General features: G+C 37.6%; 1 protein-coding gene across 1 annotated transcript in view; it reads left to right on the plus strand.

Annotated features, from left to right (window-relative positions):
- Positions 1-22,632, plus strand: part of tbc1d32 (TBC1 domain family, member 32) — a 48,448-nt gene extending 25,816 nt beyond the window's left edge. The window contains exons 24-34 of the mRNA XM_079375764.1: positions 840-962; positions 1,202-1,310; positions 2,727-2,820; positions 3,433-3,558; positions 4,855-4,938; positions 6,565-6,634; positions 7,862-7,977; positions 8,603-8,757; positions 10,190-10,330; positions 12,656-12,844; positions 21,175-22,632. Of these exons, the coding sequence (XP_079231890.1) occupies positions 840-962; positions 1,202-1,310; positions 2,727-2,820; positions 3,433-3,558; positions 4,855-4,938; positions 6,565-6,634; positions 7,862-7,977; positions 8,603-8,757; positions 10,190-10,330; positions 12,656-12,844; positions 21,175-21,294 (1,327 nt within the window). The 3' untranslated portion in view covers positions 21,295-22,632. The remainder of the gene's footprint in view (positions 1-839; positions 963-1,201; positions 1,311-2,726; positions 2,821-3,432; positions 3,559-4,854; positions 4,939-6,564; positions 6,635-7,861; positions 7,978-8,602; positions 8,758-10,189; positions 10,331-12,655; positions 12,845-21,174) is intronic.
- The last annotated feature ends 539 nt before the right edge of the window (positions 22,633-23,171 follow it).

Genomic DNA, 23,171 nt, shown 5'->3' on the forward strand with positions numbered 1-23,171 from the left:
CTGCATTTTTAAGTGATTTATGATTATGAATTTTAAGGTATTGTAGAAAGGTTATAACAGTTGCTCTAGTCAATGATACAATGTTGTAGTATGCTAATACTTGAACTTTTACTGTATGCTCAGTATTTACTTTTTGGTATAGTATGCAAATAGGACCACAGCTAGAGTCTCTGCCTTCTCAGTAGATGGAGTTTGTTGTACGAAAATGTAGACTGAAAACTGTTGTAGTTTTTAGCTGCAAACGAAGCGCTGATGCTGCACTGATTCAACCTCCGTCACAGTACAGTGCCATTTAATGGCTGCATTGAAAATCCTCTACAATCAGCTTTGCTCAGCTGCATTGAATCGCATCATTAGAAACCATTAGAGAGGAAAATCTGTGTCACCTCACCATTCTGGCAGCTCAGTCCCTCTGGCTTCTCCAGAACTGATAGGTGTCACTATACTGTTCTCCACTCATATAGAATATCCTCATCTCATCAGTCCAGTGCAGGATTTCATAATTTATTACTTTCACAGCTTCCATGCTAATTTCCCAGGTAATGTGTCATGGAGTTAAAATGTAATCTTCTCCAATAGTGTACTCACGACTACTGCTGGCTGTTTGAAAGACTAAACTTCTTGATCAGAAATGACACCAAACTGATGCTCCACACCTGATTTTAAAGGCAAATGTCATAGTTTTTTGCTGATGTCATGATGATGGATTGCTGGTGAAGATTTGGGGGATTTTGGGAGATAATAAACCAACAAATTTCAGCTATGTAAAATTGAAGTAATGTTGCTTGTTATTTGTTTTCCTGTGTAAACACTTGTTTATTCCATCTGTGCTCATTCAGGCTCTTGAGCGTGCTGTGCTGTAACCTGGATTCTTTTCTTCTGCTGGAGTCTCAGTATAACCTCTCTAAGTTCCTGCTGCAGGGTCAGAGGGACAATGTCACAGAGCCGCCCTCAGGTGAAGGGTGAGTGACCATCTCTCACTTTCCTCTATTCCCTTGAATATAGTTCAGCACGACACAAATTCAATCAACCAACAGTCACTTTCCAAAAGTAATAGATTTGTATCTAATAGAACTGTTGTTGTTTTTTTTCCCACTTATAATGGGCTTCGATAATTTGAATTGACAATGTGAACATATTGTAGATACAGTATGTATTGATTCTGTATATTGTTTGTTTTTACTGGCTTCATCATCCTCAGGGAATTCATCATTGATGGACTGTCTGTGGAAAGAAACCATATCCTGATTCGGATCGGTACAGTCGGTGGCCCGTCTGAGAGGAGACTTCCTCCCAGGGCCCTGCAGAAAGTGAGAGCATCTCCTTTTTCCTTCCTTAGTTTATTGTACTACACATACAACAGGTGTGTTGAGTTGATACAGTACCACGGAAGCAATTTAGTTGCAATACACATAATTTTTTTATTTTACCATTTTTATACTGGATTTTCAGTTAGGAAAAGGTATGTGAAGTGAGATTTAATCTGTTAACAATTTTGCAGTCATTGTAACAGTCCCCAGTAAATATTATAGTTTTAGATGCCTTATCTACATCCCATGTTTTGAATTTAAGAAACACAAATGGAGACTAATATATCAGCATTCATATATCAACATAATCTCCATGGAGGGGTGTACTGCTGCTTTGGCACTTGCTTATGTGGATTGTATTTCAGATGTCTCAGGAATCATGCGAGGAAACAAATATGCTTCTAAAAAGAGCTTTGCAGATAAAGCCTCTGTTGTAATGTAAAGAGACTTGTAAACAAGGCAGTAGATGCATATGTGACAGTTTGAGTGATGACAGAATTTGACATTCATGACATAGGATGAGGCTCTGGTTGATGACACATCTTTAGGTGATTGCAGCGACTGGAACTAAAAATAAACCTGCACACTTTTGTGTTTGACAAACAAAGTCCTGGTGTGTTACTCCTTTGTTTTATACTGAAATTAGATTCTTGATTTGAAGCTACATTAAATATTTATTATTGTAGCAATGGAAAAAATATATGTTTTGAGACAAAAGACATTAGGAGGTCAGACTGAATTCCCTGTGTAAGCTGTCTTTCAGTACTAGTGTCTGGCTTGTTTTGGAACAAAGGCTGGTGTAAAGATATTGATAAATGTATTTTCCCCATTCATTGAAAAATGTTTTATGTGGTAACAACAGTTTTGTGCTCGCAGCTATAATACAGCTACTGTGAGTATCATGTTTTAGCAAATTAAAATGAGAGTGAAATTAAAATAATTTTTATACACTATAGTTACTACATTACTGTTTTTTTTATACACTACTGATTTTTTTAATGTTTTTGAGCGTTTCTTAAGTTCATGAAGTTTGCATTAATTTGATCATAAACAAAGTAAAACAGTTATTACTGTATTGTGAGAAATATAATTTATTCCTCTGATGGGAAAGCTGAATTTTCAGCATCATTACTCCAGTCTTCAGTATAACATGATCCTTAAAAATCATTCTAATATGCTAATTTGCAGCTCAAAAATGTTTCTTATTATTGTCAATGTTGAAAACAGCTGCTTAACTTAACTTTTCTACAGCACATTAAATATCAGTTCAACAGAATATGACCAAAATTACATTGTACAATTTTGTTATATACATTAATAGTTTAACATTGCTAATAAATCATGAGATTTTGCCTTCTACAGCTTAAAAAATAATAATGAGAAACCATCTGACCAAGTGTCCCATCTGTCCCTTAGGGGAATGACCCTTACCCATGGCCAATGGTGTCTACATACCCTCTGCCTAAATATTACATTCTTGACGTGCCCAAGACTCTCCGCCCTAAACAGGGTAAGAACTACTATATATATATATATATATATATATATATATATATATATATATATATATATATATATATATATATATATATATATATATATATATATATATATATATATATATATATATATATATATAGTAATTTATGAAAGCAATTCCCTTATTTAACCATTAGTTTAATTCAGTGTTTTACATGGTTCTACTCTGTAGTAACTTCAAGGACACATTCTCTCTTTATGACAGAGTCATTTCTCTTCTTTACTGTTACAGCGATACATCTTTATTTCAGTGTGACGGCTTTTTCCAGCTCAGTAAATGGGGACTAGAGGTTTTTAATGCCTAGTAAACAGAGGAAGAAGCATCAGTATGTGGATGAATCCCTATTCAATGCCTCAGTCTTGTTTATTTCGGCCTGTCTTTAAATGTTAGGCTTGAGACAGTATATTGTTATTCTGAAAGTCAAGAAGTTATACAGTTAGTAGTTACAAGTCAAGAGTCACAGATTTCCATAGGGCATGAAATCAGCAAATTAATTAGTTGTGTACTGTGTTCAAATGTTTTTGCCAGAAGACAATCATTTTGACTGTTAAAAAAAAGAACACTGTGCCTGTTTCTTCTCAGAGTCAGAGATCAGTGCTTTCTTGGCCTCGTCTAAAGAAACTGAGAGAGATGCTAGCTGGATGGATGACTGCAGGAGACAGTTCTGCAAGATCATGGCAACAAAGTCAAATACTCTCACTGGATACGGTATGACCCACATTCAGCTCTGTCAGAAATTCACAGCAAGATGCCTAGCTTCTCTAATCTTATACTGAAGTTTTACTGCATTTAAAAGGGTCAAAATGAGAAATCGGATATCTGTTTAAAACGATATGTTTGCCCGGTCACAGTGAGGTAATAAGGATGAAGTAGGATAACTACTAAGAGGGTCTCAGGCACAGACCCTTCTTCTTAACGCCAGAAGAATGAACAATATCCCATCCTTTTCAGCAGCTATCCTATCCTACTACAGTTCTGTTCTTTTCAACAGCAAATTTCAGAGCAAATTGTTTCGTGATCCTGCCATAATGTAATGCAGGCTTTGCAAAGAGGCTGTTGTTGACGAACGGGGTAGCACAAACTATATCGAGTTTGACAGCAAAGCCGCAGCTCGTGAGTCAGTGTTGTTACTCATTTCACATGCAAAGAGGGCATTTACATAGAGGACCTAAAGGCACAACAGCACAAAACTGCCTGTTTAATTTTAAGGGTCAGAGAGATAGTGGAAAATAGTCCTAAAAAAACTAAATTATGACTGCCTTGGCAAATTAAAAGCGTGCTGGAGGAAAAACAAATAAAATGATAAAAAATGCATGATATGACTGACCCTGTTAAATTCAAAACAGCTCTGTTGCATTATATGTTCCAACTTTTATTTATAAAATTGTGTATTCAGAATCTCTAGTCTGCAAGACCAGTTTCTGTAAATGCAAAATAGATTGTTTACAATGTGAAGTGCTCACTTGCTTTTTAGACCAAAGTTATTTGCATTAATTTATAGTGTTCCTTGATGTCTATTACTGTACATGCCCTTTTCTTTAAATTTGCCTTTAGATTTCCACAGGAATTAAAGACTATTGTGTTTTGTTTTAAAACAAAATTTAAAATAAACTAAAATAACTCATGGATTTCTTTCTGTTGTGAATGTTTAACATTGGCCAGTTTCATAGTACATGCTGTTACTCTATGCCTGCCGATGTCTGATTCCATGTAACACTCTGTTAGGCTTTTGTGTCTTCATTTAAAGTGATATTTGAGTAACAGTCAGTTTTAAACATTGTTGGAGTAATGCATTTCGACAAACAGGAAATACACGCAACACTAAAGAAATGAGACTACAAGTAAACTTTCTCATGGAAGATCTGTATTTCAACTCTGTGTACTGTGGCTCAAGACATTTTTTGATTTCTCTAGCATCCACTCCTTATATGAAAGAGGCTCTTTTGCTGGAGATTTGATTCACAAGAAATTGCCTTGACCGTTCACGTTTCTTTTCTCTCACAGTACTTGCTGATCTGTTGGAGAGGGTCGTGCTGCATCTCTCGTCTTCATCCACCGACTGCTTCTTTCCACCGGCAGAATATAAAGGTCAGTCAACAGCACTTTAAAGTTTAATGAAAGGATTTTTTTTATTTATGTGACCAACTTGCAGACAGCTAACAGAGACATCATTCACTTCAGAGGGCGTATATGGAATTAAAAAAAAACACACAAGGGTATATATGAATATAAGTCCTGCTTCTCATAACTATGTATTCAACATAAAATATTTTTCTGATTAGAGGTGATTGTGATTTAAAAAAAAATAGCTTTCTGCTTGAAACTTTCTGCATTGCACCTGGTTAGGATGTGCTGTTAGCTCACCATGGTATGTTCATTGTAAAAATCCATCTGGACGAGATTTGTCAGCTTTCCATTCATGCAAGCGGAATTATTTAGAAAATGGGCGAATAGTTGAGACTCTGTGGGGTTTTCATTTATTAAACATAATGGTTCTCAGAAATAATATTGGTCATGCTCTTTTGTTTAAATCCCAGCTGCACGGAATATCTGCTGGCTTGAGCTTGAGCTTGAGTAATGTGACTGCTTCAAAAGAATGATTTGACAATTCACACTCCTCTCAACCTATTATTGTTTTAATATTTATAATAAACCTTGAAATGTATGATTCCTTTGCTTTGTATTTGACTCCATAACATCAATTAAACATCTTTCAAAACATCGTCTACCCTCTCAAAGCATCACCTTTTTTATTCAGTGTGAGAGAGTTAAAGTTTTCATACTTTGAAAGTCTTTGATAACTTGTTTTTAAGTATGGTGAGGGTCAGGGGTCAGTTAACTCTGGAGATTATTAGTGGTTTGGGTTCTGGCAAGCTTGTGAACTTTTAATTTAATGACAAGCATCTTCTTTCATTTATGAAGTCCGGAGTCGGAGACTACGAGTGAAAATGTCTCTCTTTTTTAAATACTTTAGTGAATATTCATTTTACTATAGAAAGTAGACACAAAATGCAGCTTAAAGTTTTGAATGACAGCTTAATTTATGAGAATTTACAAAAATGAATCAGATTTCTCAATCCCCAAAACTTCCCAAATAGGATATATGGTTATATGTATGGATGCCTTACATGACAAGTATTATGGTGTCATGTTACTTTAGTGTTCGTTTCCTCCTTTCGTCTGCCTCTAGGTCTGTATCCTCCCCTCTCATTTAGCAGAGGAGTAGGGGTGACTTGTCACACTTCATCTCACTTAGCCGTTCATGTCATAATCGCTGACTGATGTGAGCAGCAGGAAGTATGATTTGTCATTCTGCCTAAACCCTTCTCTCCTATTGGTTAATTTGCCAGCCAGTCAAGACCAGTGACTTCACAAGGTGCACATCTATCTGCATTATGTCATCATTACAATCCTGACATTGTTGTTATATTAATGAGGATGGAGGAATGGCCCCATAATTATATCAGTGGGCCCATTTCCGTCTCACCAAGGGCATTCGCTCAATTAAGGCCATTATTAAGCATGATGAATGTAGATCACGCAGCTGATGTTGATTTGTGGGTAAGCCGATGCTGAAATGAAAATGTATTATTTAACAGCACATTTTGCAGTGCTCTTTTGCTACTCTGTGCTCCATTTACTGAAATGAAATGGGTATTTGAAGAGGAGATGCAAATGGGATGTAATTTATTCATTTTATTTTTTTTGTTTCAGTGGTGGACCACAGTGTAAAGACTCGAAGCCTGTCTTCTGTGGAGCAGTTAGGTGTGGAGATATCCCTCAGGTAATGTATATGCCATATCCAGGCTAAGCTTCATGCTAGGATTAAGGTTTGTGAATCATTGTTGAAGTGATTTGTTAAAATACTTTTTTTTTTTAACACTAAAAATGTATTATGTATTATGCATTATACACAGGGTCTTTAAAAGGTCTGACATCGAAGCAGAAAGTCTTGAATTCGTAGTCATCATGGCATTAAATGCTGCATGCACTGCAAAAAATAACATCAAAAGTGAACAAAATAAAGCGAGTGAATGAAGTGATGATTGATGCAAAAATATCTGTCAATGAGGTATGAAAAGTAGTTTTTCTTTTTAATTATTTATTAGCTCATTGGCAGATTTTTATTCTTTTTGAAACTCACTTTATTTTGATCAGTTTCTCAGATTTCTCAGTTGTTTTGCTTCTGAAATAAATGTATTTATTGGAAAACCAAATGTGGAGCAAGACAAAATTTGGAGCAAGAACTTATTACACTGTGGTCAGAATGTACAGTTATTTTCATATTCTATTTTCATTAATTATTTCCATATTCTGGTTAACCTTTTTTTTTAATGAATTTAAAAAGTAATGACTATCTGTTTAAAAAAAACTGTTAAATTTACCTTCATAAAACATGCTGAAACCCTGATATTACAGTATATTATATTTATTATATAGTATTATTATCATGAAAGTAAAACAATGTAATTATTATTAATACATGTATTTAGCTTAAAATGTTTAGATATTTGTACTGGAAGATAGGACAAAAATACTGATTAGGAAAGTGATTTTTGCAGTGTGAATATTCAGAAATTATTTCAGCTTCACTGAAAGCCTCTGGCATTCTACGGTATGTCAGCATGCTAGTTAAACTCGATATGAACTCATTTAGATATTTTGTCTTAAGGCAATCCACAATGACTGTAATCAGGCAATGCATTCTAGTGCTCAGCACATTGGGATAATTGTAACTCTCTGTTAACCTTCATTTGGTGCTGTTTCCCAGGGAGAGACTGTACATGCGTGATAAATTTAATTTATTTAATTCGGTTGCGAATTTTGTTCTTATTAGTCAAGAAATATTGCCTTGAGAAATTTCTAATTATGTATATGTCCGTAAGTTGGTGTTTGGGGAAGAACATTTTAACAATGTATTTTCACCTTTGTTTAGCAAGGTCCTATTGAATGGGGTATTAAATGAAGCTGCCATGTAAAACAGTGCATGTTTGTGTGTGTGCGCGCATAGGTATGGCAAGTTCCTAAAGCTATTGAGAGAAGATTCGGAGCAGGATCTGTGTCTTCTGCTCAAGCACTGTCAGGAGTTCCTCTCTCAACAACGAGTCAGTGTCACTTCTGAGCTCTGTATCCTTCTCAATACACTTTATAATATTAATCAAGCGACATGCAAATTGTTGCATACATTCTGACTTTACATTTGACTGTGCACAATATTCTTATTTGCTGTAGACCATGTATTGATTAATGTTAATGTGGATGAATCACTAATCATTATGATAAGCTGAATGCCGTTTTAAGTTTCTTCATGCTGTTTTCCTTTACAGGTAAAAGTTTAGTATCAGATATGCATTAGTCAAATAGTTGCCCTCAAAATCTACCACAGTCCATTGATGGAACACATTTTCTGTTTTGTTTTTTAATAATCAGTGGCAAAACATAATTGGATACGTAAGCCATTTTTTTAAAAAGTGTCAATGTCTTTGCATTATATAACAAATTATTAATCCAAATAGCATTCATTTTAAAGAAATATAGCCCAAGTACACATTTGGAGAGTTTTCATTAGGTTTTAAATGATAAAACAATACATAGACTTCATCTACTAAAAATCACCTTGAGAACACTCACTCACTTTAGATCAATGACTTTAATGTTTAAATACTTTTTGGCCACAATTTTGGCATCGTATGTGTTGGAAAAATAGGTCAACCTCTAGAATGTATTGAAGATTCCTTGACCAGACTGTCAGCCTGTTTTCAGGGTGGTTATCCTGGTCACGACTGGTTTGCCTCCACAGTTTTTCTGCTCATGCATGGCGACGTGGGTCGTTCTCTGAGTCTGCTCTTGCGTTTCTCCCGTCTGCTGCCGTCTGCCTTCCTGTGGCCCCCAAGACTGCACAGCTCTGTGAGTTACAGCCTGTATCATTTCTCTCTTCTCATTCATGTCAAACTTTAATACTTGCTGGGGTAGCAAGTTAAAGTTGTAGGTTGGCCAAAGAAATCTGTCGTAAAGTCATAAATAAATACTTGTATTCAGCAAGGATGCATTAAATTGATAAAAAAAGAACCCTGGAAAAAAAGCAGCATTGTTAATAATAAATGATGTTTCTTGAGCAGCACATCAACATATTTAAATGATTTCTGAAGGATCATGTCACACTCAAGTCTAATGGCTGCTGAAAACTGAAAGCTTTGCCAGGAATAAATTACATTTTAAAATATATTAAAATAAAATATAAAAGTTGTTTTAAATTGTAATAATGTTTCACAATATTGCTGTTTTTATATTTAAAAATCAATATTTTTGATTAAATAAAAGCGGTCTTGCTGTGTTTTGGGTGAACTATTCCTTTAAATGTCGTAATCTTAGCCCATGTTGCAATTTTGTAGTACTAATAACAGCTGCATCCCTCATGTTTAGTAATGTTCTGAATTTATATTATTTAAGTGCTTGTGTAGCTTTCATATCCATGTGCCATAAACAAAAAGCATTTTGACCTGCATTATCATTCTAATCTCCATTTGCATAGGAAAAGTTAATACTGGGAGGAAATGCTGGATATCATGATATTACTGGGGCAATAGTCATTACAGTGGTTCCCATAAAATGTGGATGGAGCAATCTCTCTCTCTCTCTCTCTCTCTCTCTGAACAGCGGATAGTAAACAGAGCTCAGTTAATAGAGTTTCAGCTGTAAAAATATGTGCGGGATATGATAATGCTCCACACACACACGAGTTTGTCTGATTACAGTTCCATATTTCTGTGCTGTCAGAGCGGCCGTGCATGTAAATCATTTAGCTGAGAGACAATGATGACAATCAGGAAAAAGAGAAGACGCAGCCCTCACATTTGTCACAGTCCTCTCTAAACAGGAAGTTGCAGAGGCAGCTGATAAAAGCTTGGTCGTGTCATTAGCATGTGTGGTGTTCTGTTGTTTTCCATGGTGGACAGAACTCTTAAAGGAACAGTTCTGTCATTATTTACTCACCTTCATGCCGTAGTCATACACGTTTTTTCTCCTGGAGAACACAAATGGGGATATTTAGCATAATGTTTCTATTTTCAATAAAAATGAAAAGGGGATTTTTCACTCCAGAAATGGGGGAAAAGCATCATAAAAGAGGTTTTGTTTATGTACAAGTGTTCTGAAGTCATATCACAGCTTTGTGTGAAGAACAGACTAAAATAAATTATTTACTGAAGATCTTGCCCTTTGCAGAGTTAAATCAAATCTCATTTGCACTTGATGATCAGTCATGACACGTAAAAACTAATGCAGCTCAGGATCATATGCATCTTCATACTTTTATGGATTTATTTTTTCGTGTTTTTAGGTACATCTCCCTATAGAGATCGCTCAGTCGGGCATTCATCCCATCTACTCTTGCACCGCTCATTACGTCGAGATGTTGCTCAAGGCCGAGGTTCCTCTGGTTTTTTCTGCCTTCAGGATGTCTGGCTTCACTCCCTCTCAGGTGCTGTTTTAAGTACTTAATTTTTAATTACTTCATTCCAGTCTTCTCTGTTGGTAAATAACCAAGCAGACTTGCCAACCTGTAAGCATTTTGTGTAGCAGGTATTTTTAGTGTTCCGGAGCAGCAATCGTCTTCCCAAATTTGTAAGGAGATTTGTTTATCAATCTATTGTCAGCAAAAAAGAAGGTTTAAGGTTTGCATTTACTGAAAGCATTGTCAAAACAAAAAGACAGACAATGTCCAACAGGATGTCCTGTATTTAAGCTCATCATATGTTACTTCGTCACAAATCTCTGTGGGAGTTAAATCACTGACGGTGTGAATCGTGATCGCTGGGTGAATGAGTGTTACACTGCCAGAAATATAAAGATGCAAGGACATTCTGCTATGACCTGAATGGCAATCTTCATAGACAAATGCAGTGATTACTCAACGTTGCACTCTCTCTGGGGTTTATATGCATGATCTCAAAGCTCTGCCTCAAGTCTTCTGTCAGATTGAGTCAGATATGACCTTTTTCTAGCAGTCAAGGACAAACATGTTGAAGGGTAACTAGGTTTTCTGCGTTTATTTTATGTATATTTTTATTCTTTATCCTTTTATTTATATATATATATATATATATATATATATATATATATATATGAAAAAAGAGCATTTTTAAATGATCAAAACACACATACTCATAGCCCCATATCAAACTATAAAAATACTTTAAGCAATAAGCTTAAAATCTTCCTGAGCAACGTTTCTTTTCTTTCTAAGGACACATGAAAACAAGAAGTGTTCCTGTATACAAAAATGTTTATTGCCTCTTTTTACTTTAGCGTGAAGTGAAGGGAAAGTGAAGGGAGATATGCATTAACTCAAATTGGCCAAAGGTAACAAAGCCATTAATAATGTTACAAATAATTATATTTCAAATATATGCTATTATTTCTATTTATATATACACAAATATTATTTAGTTGCAAAACAGGATGTAAAATGGAGTACTTCATGTCACATGAGTTCATGAGAGACGCTACTTACAAAAAAGACTCTTTATATGATATATAAATGTGACCATTAATGTGTTTAAAAACAAAAACCAAAAAACTTTCTCTTCAGATGTTGTGACAGGGAAATGATGTATACAGGACAGAAGTATTGATCTGGTAAAGGCTGCAGTCAATGCATGATTGAAGGTCATTGGTGTTGGAACTTTTACACAGCTGAGTAAAATGCAAAATAAAACTCTCTGCAGTTGCTACAAAAATACCCGTAGTTCTAAAACTTATAACTAGTTTTGAATGGACACAAACCGAGGGAAAGAAGATTTTCTATTTTAAATTGAGTGTCACCTCCATCATAGAGGGCGTCCGTGTCTGTGCACTCGGGGAGAGCGTTTCGAATTCTAGACAAAGCAGGAAGAGTGTCTGAAAGAGAGAGACAGATGCTGTATAAATTGCCTGTTGGAGTGGTCTAAACGTACAGGAGGCATGTACGCGTGGCAGAACTGGAACGCCATCTACGATTCCGCAGAATAATTGAACAGCTTCTAAGGGAGGATTACATGACCTGAACTTAGTTCACTGCCACAGAAACAAAACCGAAATGCATCAAGCCTTTAGATGATAGGGATTTCTGCATATTATGATTTAAGAGACTAGATTTATTTTTTGTCTGAGCTCAAGAAACACTTTCCTATCATTCATACAAAATATTTTTTGTCTTGTTTCCCAGTGAAAATGCTATTATAAGCATAAACCACATAGTTTTGTTAGATTTATATTTAAAACAAGATTTAAGTCAAAAATAAACTTAGGTGCTGTTCAAAGGTTTGTGGTCGGTCAAATTTTCTAATGTTTTTGAAAAACCAGGGCTACATTTATTTGATAAAAATACAGTAATAACATCATTACCATCAATTTCGATGTCCTACTCTTTAATATTTTTGTTGTTTTATTAATGCAGGATTCTTCAAAAGAAAATTCAAAAGAACAGCATTTATTTAAAGTAGAAATTCTTTTGTAATATTAAAGTCTTCATTGTTTCACAGATATTTTTACTGGCAAATAATGAAAAAGCTGATTAAGAAAGTGATGTGGTGATTTGTTTTTTGGTTAATTATGACTCTTAACAGGTAATAGACTGCATCAGACCTTGAGACCATCATGTTAGAATTCGATACTCAGAAGTTTTTGATCTCTCGTGTATTTTTCCAGCATCTCATATCGATTGATTTAAAACATTTATTGTGCAAACGTTGCATTTTCTCAAAACTACTTTTCTAGCTCCCCCTCTCTTTTCCTCACTCTGTTTGTCCTTCCACCTGTTATGCAGATCTGTATTCAGTGGCTTGGTCAATGCTTCTGGAACTACCTGGACTGGCCTGAGATCTGTCACTATGTAGCCACATGCGTCGTAATGGGACCAGATTACCAGGTGTACATGTGCATCTCTGCCCTCCGTCACATGCAGCAGGATATTCTGCAGCACACACAGACGCAGGACCTGCAGGTCTTTCTTAAGGTGCAGTATAACATTTTAAAATGAAAATATATCATTTACTCATCCTCAATCCAAACCAGTATGGCTTTCTTCTGTGGAACACAAAGGAGATGTTTAGCTGAAAGTTCACACTGCTCATTTCCGTTTAATGAAAGTGGATGGGGATCTGGGACAGTCAAGCTCCAAAAAGGACAAAACAGCACCATATAAATTTGAGCAATTTAAGGTGAGAAAATCCTGAGCCGGTGTTGTTTTAAAGGATGCACAGAGGTTTACAGTGTGCAAGCGTGTCTGCAGTAAATCAGATTAAGCACACTCTTGTCCTTGTTTCACTCTTAAAAGTTTAAAACTTTTCAGTCTTTGTGTGCGCGTCAGTGTACCCTGTACAATAGAGAAAGCATTTCAGACAATTCCTGAAAGGTTTCTGAGGATTTGTGCATATCCAAGATTACAAAACTTATTTATATTTCATCTAAATTAAAGATCTGGATGGAAATTACTCGTAACAATCCCTCCCGATGTCACTCTGAAGCTCAATGCCAGAGTAAATGTACAATGAATCCATTTTGGATGATTCAACATTGCAGAAATCAAACCCAACTAAAGTCATTCTTTGTTTGCAGGATTTCAAAAGCAATTGTCTGTCAATGCCGAATACATCCAGCACTTTGAAAACCATGACACACTCTGGCTAGTGAGTTCAAAGCATCCTGCAGAACCATTTAAGGCCTTTTTTCTTTGTTTTTATCAGTAACAATAGGCAGCGAAATAGTTATAATGTCTTTAGATAATTGGTACTTGTAATTAAAATGTCATTTTTAGTGTTTCATTTTAAACACACCAGCATGCAGCCATTTTATAGTTTTGAATGGCTTTGTAGGCGAAATACTTTATTTCAGCTTTAGGTAAACATCTGGACATTTCAACATCGTTCTTCCTAATGGCTCTGTGGTTTTATGTAGTTATTTTGCTACTCCACAGCTGTCATTAATGGTGTGAAGAAGCCCAAAAAGGAAAATAAAAATTCTGTCATTTACGCCCCTCTCATGTCATTTCAAATCTCAGTTTTTGTTCTTCTACACATTACAAAATTAGATATTTAGCAGAATCTCCAAGCTGCTTTTTTTTTATTGTTTGATTTATTGACTTTTCAGCATTGTTACAGGTACCTAGAGACGTTTGTCATTAATGACGTTTGTCATTGTTGTCACTGAATCTTTCGATCTAAGATGGTGCCGCAGATGCCAGCTGCTGTGCTTTGCTCTTCAGTGTTTGTACTGCTTTTGTTTGTTTTTCCTGTTTTTTGTTACTCAAATACGATCAGTTTTACCAAGGATGACCTGCTGAACATTTGGCGGAACACACCACAAAATCTTTTACCGGATTTTGACTATTCAGACGTTTTTCTGGACATTGTAGTTGGCGGAGCCGTAGCTCTGGTCAAACACTTCAGGAGGACGCGCAGACGGGGGAAGCGCGGATTTCGAATGCCGTTGCCTAGCATCCATCTGGCGAATCTCCGCTCTCTACCCAACCAAACGGACAAACTCCTCCTGCTCTCCCGGACAAACAAGGATTTTTCTAACTCTGCTGCTCTGTGTTTTATGGAAACCTGGCTGAATGGCGACACACCGGACAGCGTGCGACATCTGGCTAACTTCCAGCTGATCAGATCGGGACGCGGAATCAACGGGGAAATCGCACGGCGGCGGGACGTGCTTTTACATCAATGAGAGGTGGTGTACAGATGTAACTGTGTTAAAGAAGATGTGCTGTTCACATCTAGAAATGCTCTTCATTAACTGCAAGCCATTCTATTCTCCGCGGGAGTTCTGCTCGTTCATTCTCGTGTGTCTACATTCCACCGCAAGCACATGTGAGCACAGCTTTACAGAAACTTGCTGATCTGATCACAGACACAGAACAACAACACCCAGACTCTGTTTTAATTTAATTCTCGGGGACTTTAATAAAGCAAATCTCTCCCGCGAACTGCCAAAATACAGACAGCACATCACATGTCCCACCAGAGACAGTAATATACTGGATCACTGTTACACAGAGATATAGGACGCATATCACTCTGTCCCACGAGCAGCTTTAGGACTCTCTGATCACTGTTTGGTTCATCTTATTCCGTCCTACAGGCAGAAACTTAAATCTACAAAACCTGTATTAAGAACTGTGAAAAGATGGACTAATGAAACAGAGCGGGATTTACAAGCCCGTTTCTCTCTCACTGATTGGACTGTTTTTGAAAATGCTGCCACCGATCTGGACGAGCTCACAGAGACTGTAAATTCATATATCAGTTTCTGTGAGGATATGTGCATTCCTACCAGGACTAATCTAACTTACAACAACGACAAACCATGGTTCACTGCAAAACTCAGACAGCTCCGTCAGGCCAAAGAAGATGCTTATAGAAAGGGGGATAAAGTCTTGTATAAACAGGCCAAATACACACTGGAAAAGGAGATCAGAGTAGCAAAGAGGAATTATTCTGACAAGCTAAGGAACAAATTATTTTCCTGTGCTTCAGAGTGGAAAGGTATGAAAGATATCACCAGTTACAAGACACCATCCCCCAGCGCTCTGGAAAATCAACAACTGGCAGACGATTTGAATGTCTTTTACTGTAGGTTTGAAAAAACAACCCACACCCACCCTGAACACCTCTCCACACAACCATTAACACATCCAGCAACCCCCCTCTCCCCCACACCTACAATTCAAATCAGTGAAGATGACGTGTGCCAGGTCTTCAGAAAGAACAAAAGGAAAGGAAAGGAAAGCACAAGGCCCAGACGGTGTGTCACCAGCCTGCCTAAAAACCTGTGCTGATCAGCTGGCCCCCATCTTTACACAGATCTTCAACAGATCACTAGAGCTGTGCGAAGTCCCCTCAATGCTTCAAATGCTCCACCATCATCCCCGTCCCAAAGAAACCCAAAATTACTGGACTTAATGACTACAGACCTGTGGCTCTAACGTCTGTAGCAGGGACGTGCACAGCGGGGTTGCTCAGGTTGCCCTGGCAACTGCCCATATGCCCTTTTCGACTCACGTTGCCCTTCCGAGAAAAAAAAAAAACAACATCGTACAATGGATGCAGATTTTCACGTAGGCCTAGATTAATAATAATAATAAAAAAAAATAATCGAAAAGCCTCATTCACTTCTATTCGGGCACCGAAAGTGAAAGTCAGTAGGGGAAGGGCAAACTCTGTTTACGTGGCTGCTGCAGCGCTGCACGTGACGGGCACCTGAGCTGAGCCTGCATGAGCGGGCGCGAGATTGTCGCGGTTGTCGGGTGAGGCGTCTCATATGGAGCGATTTTTGTGCCGATATTTATCGAACAAATCCAGTGTTTTGCAAATAAACACAATCTGCTTTGCAAAGAAAAACTCAACTTTCAAACAAACGCAAAGTGATTTTCAAATACAAAACTCTATTTGAGAGAAAATGCAGAGGTGTGGACAAATATATGTATTGTGTTACAACTGTGAGACTCATTTGCCTTTTTATGAGAAAACTTGGCTTGATTTTCTCACAAATGCGACAGGCTGATTTTCTCACACGTGTGCGGGCAGATTTTCTCACATATGCAATTGAGCAAATTTCTTTTCCAAAACAGCAGATGGCGCTGTCGGTCAATTTATGCTAGTCTCCCGAGACCTGAAACACCTCTTTACCTTTTCAGACCAATATGAGTGGGGAACAGGTGAGTTTCTGTCTTACTAGATCTATAATTAACCATTTAGATTTAGATTTACAAAGTGACCCTACTACAGTGTCAGTGAAATTCACAACAAGTACTGTAAAGTTGTTAACATGATTGATTAGCTCAAAAATCAGAGGTGAGGAGGCACATAGGGCAGGTAGGCCTAAGTGATGATCACCAAATATGAGATGAGAGGACCATGCTAGAAAGTATAGGGTTAAAGAGCTGCATGCTAAATAATTGTAATCTAAAAAAACAATGGCTATTTTAGAGGTCATTTCAAAGATCTTGCCTGAGCAGAACAATGACTTGATAGGATATTGATAGGGATATTGATGTAGGGATTTTCATGACTCAAGTCATGTTTTTCTGTGTTATTATTAGTAGTAGTTAAGGTGATTGAGTGCTGTATTTCAGTGTTTTACTTCTTTGTGTATATATATTTTAATAAAGACCCTGTTATTCTCAGTCCTTCATATAGCCCGTGAGTTGTTTTTTTTGGGGGGGGGGGGCCTTTTTTCAGGTCAGAGCAACTGCCCCTCAAAATTCCTGTGCACGTCCCTGGTCTGTAGCCATGAAATCATTTGAAAGACTGGTTTTGGCTTATCTGAAGGACATCACTGGACCCCCTGCAGTTTGCCTACAGAGAAAATAGGTCTGAGGATGATGCTGTCAATATGGAACTGCACTTCATCCTGCAGCATCTGGACAGACCAGGGACTTATGTGAGAATCCTGTTTGTGGACTTCAGCTCCGCTTTTAACACCATCATCACAGACACCCTTCAGAATAAACTAACTCAGCTCTCCGTCCCCATCTCCGTCTGTCAGTGGATCAACAGCTTCCTGACAGACAGACAGCAGTTAGTAAAGCTTGGTAAATTCACATCCAGCACCCGCACCATCAGCACTGGAGCTCCTCAGGGCTGGGTTCTCTCCCCACTGCTCTTCTCCCGCTACACCAACGACTGCACATCTAAAGACCCCTCTGTCAAGCTCCTGAAGTTTGCAGATGACACCACACTGATCGGCCTCATTCAGGACGGTGACAAGTCTGCTTACAGACAGGAGGTTAAGGAGCTGGCTGTCTGGTGCAGAAACAACCTGGAGCTTAACACGCTCAAAACTGTGGAGATGATCGTGGACTTCAGGAGAAACCCCCCTGCACTCCCCCCACTCACTATCATGAACAGCACTGTAACAGTGGAGTCATTCAGATTCCTGGGCACCACCATCTCTCAGGACCTGAAGCAGGACAATCACATTGACTCTATTGTGAAAAAGGCCCAGCAGAGGTTGTACTTCCTTCGCCAGCTGAGGAAGTTCAATCTGCCACAGGAGCTGCTGAAACAGTTCTCCTCTGCTATCATTGAATCCATCCTCTGCACCTCAATAACTGTCTGGTTCAGCACAGCTACCAAATCTGACCTCAGAAGACTACGGAGGGTAGTCCGGACTGCTGAGTGAATCATTGGTACAACCCTCTCCACTCTCCGAGAACTGAACTTATCCAGAGTGAGCAAAAGGGCTGGTAAAATCACTCTGGACCCCTCACATCCAGCACACTCCCTCTTTGAACTGTTACCGTCTGGTCGATGCTACAGAGCTCTGAGAACCAGAACGACCAGAGACAGAAACCGTTTCTTCCCTCAGGCAATCCATCTCATTAACACTTGACAATAAAACGCGGAACACACAACTCTATTTATTCACCACGCTTGCTTTTTTATCAAATTTTTTAATTTCAAATTTACACACATCAGACCTGTACACACATAATTGTCTATATTATATATTGTGTTTTTGCTGTTTTGTACATTGCCTATTTGGATATTTGTATTATTCTTTATTATCTGTGTCCTGTCCTGTTGCTGTCTTTCTGTTGCACTGTGGAGCTTCTGTCACTATAACAAATTCCTCGTATATATAAACATACTTGGCCAATAAAGCTCATTCTGATTCTGATTAATTTGCCGTTACAATAAAATGTCAATACCAATTTACTTCATATTAAAATACAAAAAATTTAAAATAAAATATAATAAAATACATTTTATTTTATTACAATTTAAAATCTGTAGTTGTTTAAAAGTCTACACATATAGGGAATAGGTGATCTCCTGTATTTCTCTGTTTGGCATCTGGGCATTGTCAGTTTATCAGTTTCTCATTTGGCGTCCAATCAACTGCTCCCTGAGTGGTGGTAGCCAGTCTCTAAAACTAGACTTGTATAGCTTCCTAGCAAAACCAAGACACAGTTGAACTCGTATGTCTGCTAGTGTGCACAATCCAAGAAGGAAGAGGGCGTTGGAATATCCTTGATACCTTTGTCCCAGTATAATTTTACAGACCCATTTCTGCACACTTTCCAACCTTTTAATTTGATCAGTAGTCAATGAACTGTGGCAGACTGGGACTGCGTACTCTAACACAGGGCGCACATACCCTGTATAGATGATAACCAATTCTTGATCTCGAACACCAAATTTCTTTAGCCGGCGGAGAGCAAAAAGCTTTCTATTGGCTGAGGGCAACATGTGGTCCACTTGATTATCCCATTTTAAGTCACTCTGGATGGTAACCCCTAAAATCTTAACAGAGTCACAGGTTTTAAAGATGTTCTGATCTATAGAAAGTTATGGCCAAGCTGGTATCTGTTGAATGCGGGTAACATGTAAGGCAGGAGGCACTTCACTGCTACTGTATGGTCTACAGCATAGGTTTTCAACCTTTTAGGACACTCCCCACCCCCGAGCCCAAAGTGTGCGAACATCATTCACATATTGTTTGCTGCGTTACCAGTGCGTAGCATTAAGAAACATAAACATATAACCAGCTTACCTGATTCAGTGTGATGGCTGAGCCTGTTTCTGAGATAACAACATGCCAATCCGTGGTTGGATTTCTGACATGACTAACCGTAAATCGTTTTACACCATTCTCACTGTCGCCTAACAGCAGGAGTCAGATTGCCCCTTAGCGGATGGCTGAAGATTTGAAAGCTCGTATTCATAAATCTTCAAGGCAATGTCTCTGAATTAATTGATGCTCGCACCCCCTTGACAGGTGCTGGCGCCCCCACAGTTTGAAAACCCCTGGTCTACAGCATCAAAAGCCTTTGCAAAATCAGTTGTAACTAATGTGCACACTGAACCTGGTTCTTCGCAGGCCTTATACACAATATCCATCAGGCTAGCTAGATTGTGTGTTGTTGAATGGTTCTGTCGACTGTCCAAACTGCATAGGGTCTAGGTTTGGTGTGAGATCGTTCACGATTCATTGCTCAACAAATTTCTCACAAATTATTGACAGCTGAGATGTTAATGAAATCGGCCTCAGTTCCTCAATATCTGGGGGGGAAGATTCTGCTATGGGTACAACAGTAGCCTCTTTCCATTGTGTAGGAACACTTTTCACAAGGGAACTGTTAATAAAGTCACAAATGGGATTGCTGATTTCACATGCAAACTCCTTCAGTATTCTTGAAGGTATCAAGTCTGGGCCAGGAGATTTGTGACAGTTAATTTAGTATTCAAACTTCATCACACCAAGTTTGACATCAGTGATACTACGCACCTCTGGTACTGATGTATCTAATTTTGTGTTCCTGGAAAATAAGTAACTCTTACAAGTTTGGACTGGTTTGAAGGTGAATTATTCCTGCAAATTCACCATAGAGTTGATGAGATGTTATAATAGGTCATGTTACAGTAGGTCATATGTAATCTAATTGCATGTGAAATTGTGAAGGAGAAGACAGAGTCTTCATATTCCAGTTCATGATCTTTATTTTTCTTTAGTTTATTTTTTCACTTATTGTCAGTTATTATCTGACTCTATTCAGTTGTGTATAAAGATGCTCTCATCCGTATTAAAACATATGGCATTATCTAGCGTTCATCAGGTGCGGATAAAAGTGTTTATCATTTGTTTTGTAATAGACTATTTCAGTCATTAGTTTTTTGTTTGCTCTTAAAGCATTGTGAGCTTATCTAATTTTGTTTGTGATTGCCATACCAACTGCTGTGGTCTGCAGTTATATCACAAAACTGCTTACACTGCAGGCATATTTTATTTAACGCAGCAAACTCATAAAGGTTTATTATCCTTTCTCTCATTTTCATCCATTCTCCATGAACCGAAGTGTCCTTCTGTAACTTGAGGCACAGCTTTAGGATTTGCATTTGCTGACTCATCGTAAACAAAATGTAATTCATTTGACTTTGTCTAAACAATATTATTTATCCCCAGCTAAATGTCAGAGTATATTAGGCAATGCATTGTTTATTTAGTACCAGAACGTGTAGCCATATCTCACATAACAACCTCTTGTTTCATTAATAAATGCCATTTGTTACTGTAGGCAGTGAGACTTGGCACAATATTTATAATGTGTAAAATCTTGCGTGATTTCATTCAGCAGTACACAATTTTCAGGGTGATTTTAGCCACTCTGTGTGTGGGATAATCAGGATCTGCTCAGACTGGAACAAGAATATCAAACTCTCATCGAAACGGATTGAGCGCAATCTATTCTAAAGCTGTTATAAACCTGTTCTACCTCCTTTCCACCACCCGGCTCTCTCAAATGCTGCTCATCAAATCTGTGCTTCTTTTGCCCGCTTGCAGGAGGAACCAATCCACGGCTTCAGGGTGAGTAATTACCTGGAGTACATGGAGGGGCTGGAGCGCAACTACAGATCCATGGTGCTCTCGGACATGAGGAGCATCTTACCAAGGAGCAGCTAGAAGGAAATAGACCACCGAGGATCAGCAGGGACTGAAAGTGCTTGTGGTACAGAATAATACTTAAAATGTTGCAATGATTTTATAACACAACATGTTCGACGTGAAGAGGACACTGTTTTATCAAACACCATGTGAATATATCCCATTTGCTTTCAGTCTCTTTGATTTGTTGGGATTCTTATACTAAAGTATTCTCACTCAGAGAATCATAAATATAAGAACAAACTCTTCAAAGCCATATTGACACTCAGTGGGATATATAAAGCATAGTAAATAAGTGCAGTAAACCAGTCAAAAATGATGATGAAGCAGACCTTTCTACATAGGCATTATCAAACTTCCCTCACTAAAAAAAAATATGTTTTCTTGCACAGAATTCTGGGATACATAATTAATTTCTGTGGCAGCATTGAGCTATAATTGTTTTGTAAAATTATTCTATATTTTACCATTGCATATGTGGGTGCTTATATATATATATATAATCACATTTATCTCTGTTATAATCTGCTTTTCCTTGTAGCCTTTTGTGTCTAAATTACAATTTTCCTGTCCTAGGCTAATTACTGGACTCATAAAGTATTAAATTGAATTGTTTATTAATCTTTTCCTCTGACAGCATATGTAATTTTGTATCTACAGTCCTGCTTATGTCACATTATTGTTTCTTGTCAGTAATGATGTTGGAATATGACAGGATTGTGTCAGTGCTGTTAACCATTGCAAAAACTATAGGATGTATATTGTACAGTCTGAAATAAGACCACTGATGTCAAAAAAAGTTTTTTACTCTTACCCAAGATCTCTGTGGGCTCATATTGTAAAGTCTGAAAAGTAGCATTGATAGAGACCAGACACATTTACCTTTTGTTCTGTGCATTTTCACTGGCAAAGTGAAAATGCACAGAAGTACAAGTCCAGTCATTTTCATAGGAATCCACATGATTTTATTTTACATGTGGGCGAAAGATTTTCAAACGGGTTCAAGTTGGTCACATGAGTCTGCAATGACCAACAGAAAGCTGCTTGGTTTAAAGTTTGAAGCTGTGCTTCATACATAGATTCAATAGATAATGCAATGTTTTTGCCCAAAATTTCAATAATGCTGACCCCATATATAGGTGCACATGTTGTTTTCCAGTCTCAGCCTGTTATATGACATCAGTAAAATATGAAAAATTCAAAGCTTTTGATGCTTGATTGCTGTCTTAATGGACAATCAAACATGAAGTATGTGTGATCTAACGTGAACTCTTGAGTATACAGTGACTCACAGGCTTTTGACGCAGTCTTGTTGTGTAGTGCGTGTTGGATTTTTTTTAAAGGCATATATTAACATCTGCAGTCTCTTATTCCCATCCTAAGGAAGCTGTATAGAGGCGGTATCACGTTGACAGGCCGTCATTAGCACATAGATGCAATCTCTCACCCTCGCCATCTGTAACTCACACAGTGAATAATGAATTAGATCATTAGAGAGGTGTCTTTCTCCTTCACAACAACTGCTAAATATTGCATACTGTTTACTCAGTAGGAGGCAGAAGCAGTTATAATTTTAAGCTGTAAAAAGTTCCCTCAGAGTGCATATTTTTTACTTACTTTCTCCATTGAAATAAAAATAAAAAAGAATCACCCGTAAACTTGTGTATACGCACAGATAAAAAAATCAGTTGAGCGTAATCAGTTGATTTCATCTGTGGGTAATCTTAACGAGCTGTACGCATTAATCAGGTTAATGATTTAATGACTGATTGTTGGCCAACAATCATTTGGAAAGCCGTGTGTGTCTTGTGTTGGCTCGTTGTAAATTGACAATACAAGGCTTTTGTAACGTGGATGTTGATGATGTATCTGCAGACCAAAATGGTAGGATAATT

This window comes from Barbus barbus (genome assembly GCF_936440315.1).
Source record: "Barbus barbus genome assembly, chromosome: 24".
Taxonomy (NCBI): Eukaryota; Metazoa; Chordata; class Actinopteri; order Cypriniformes; family Cyprinidae; genus Barbus; species Barbus barbus.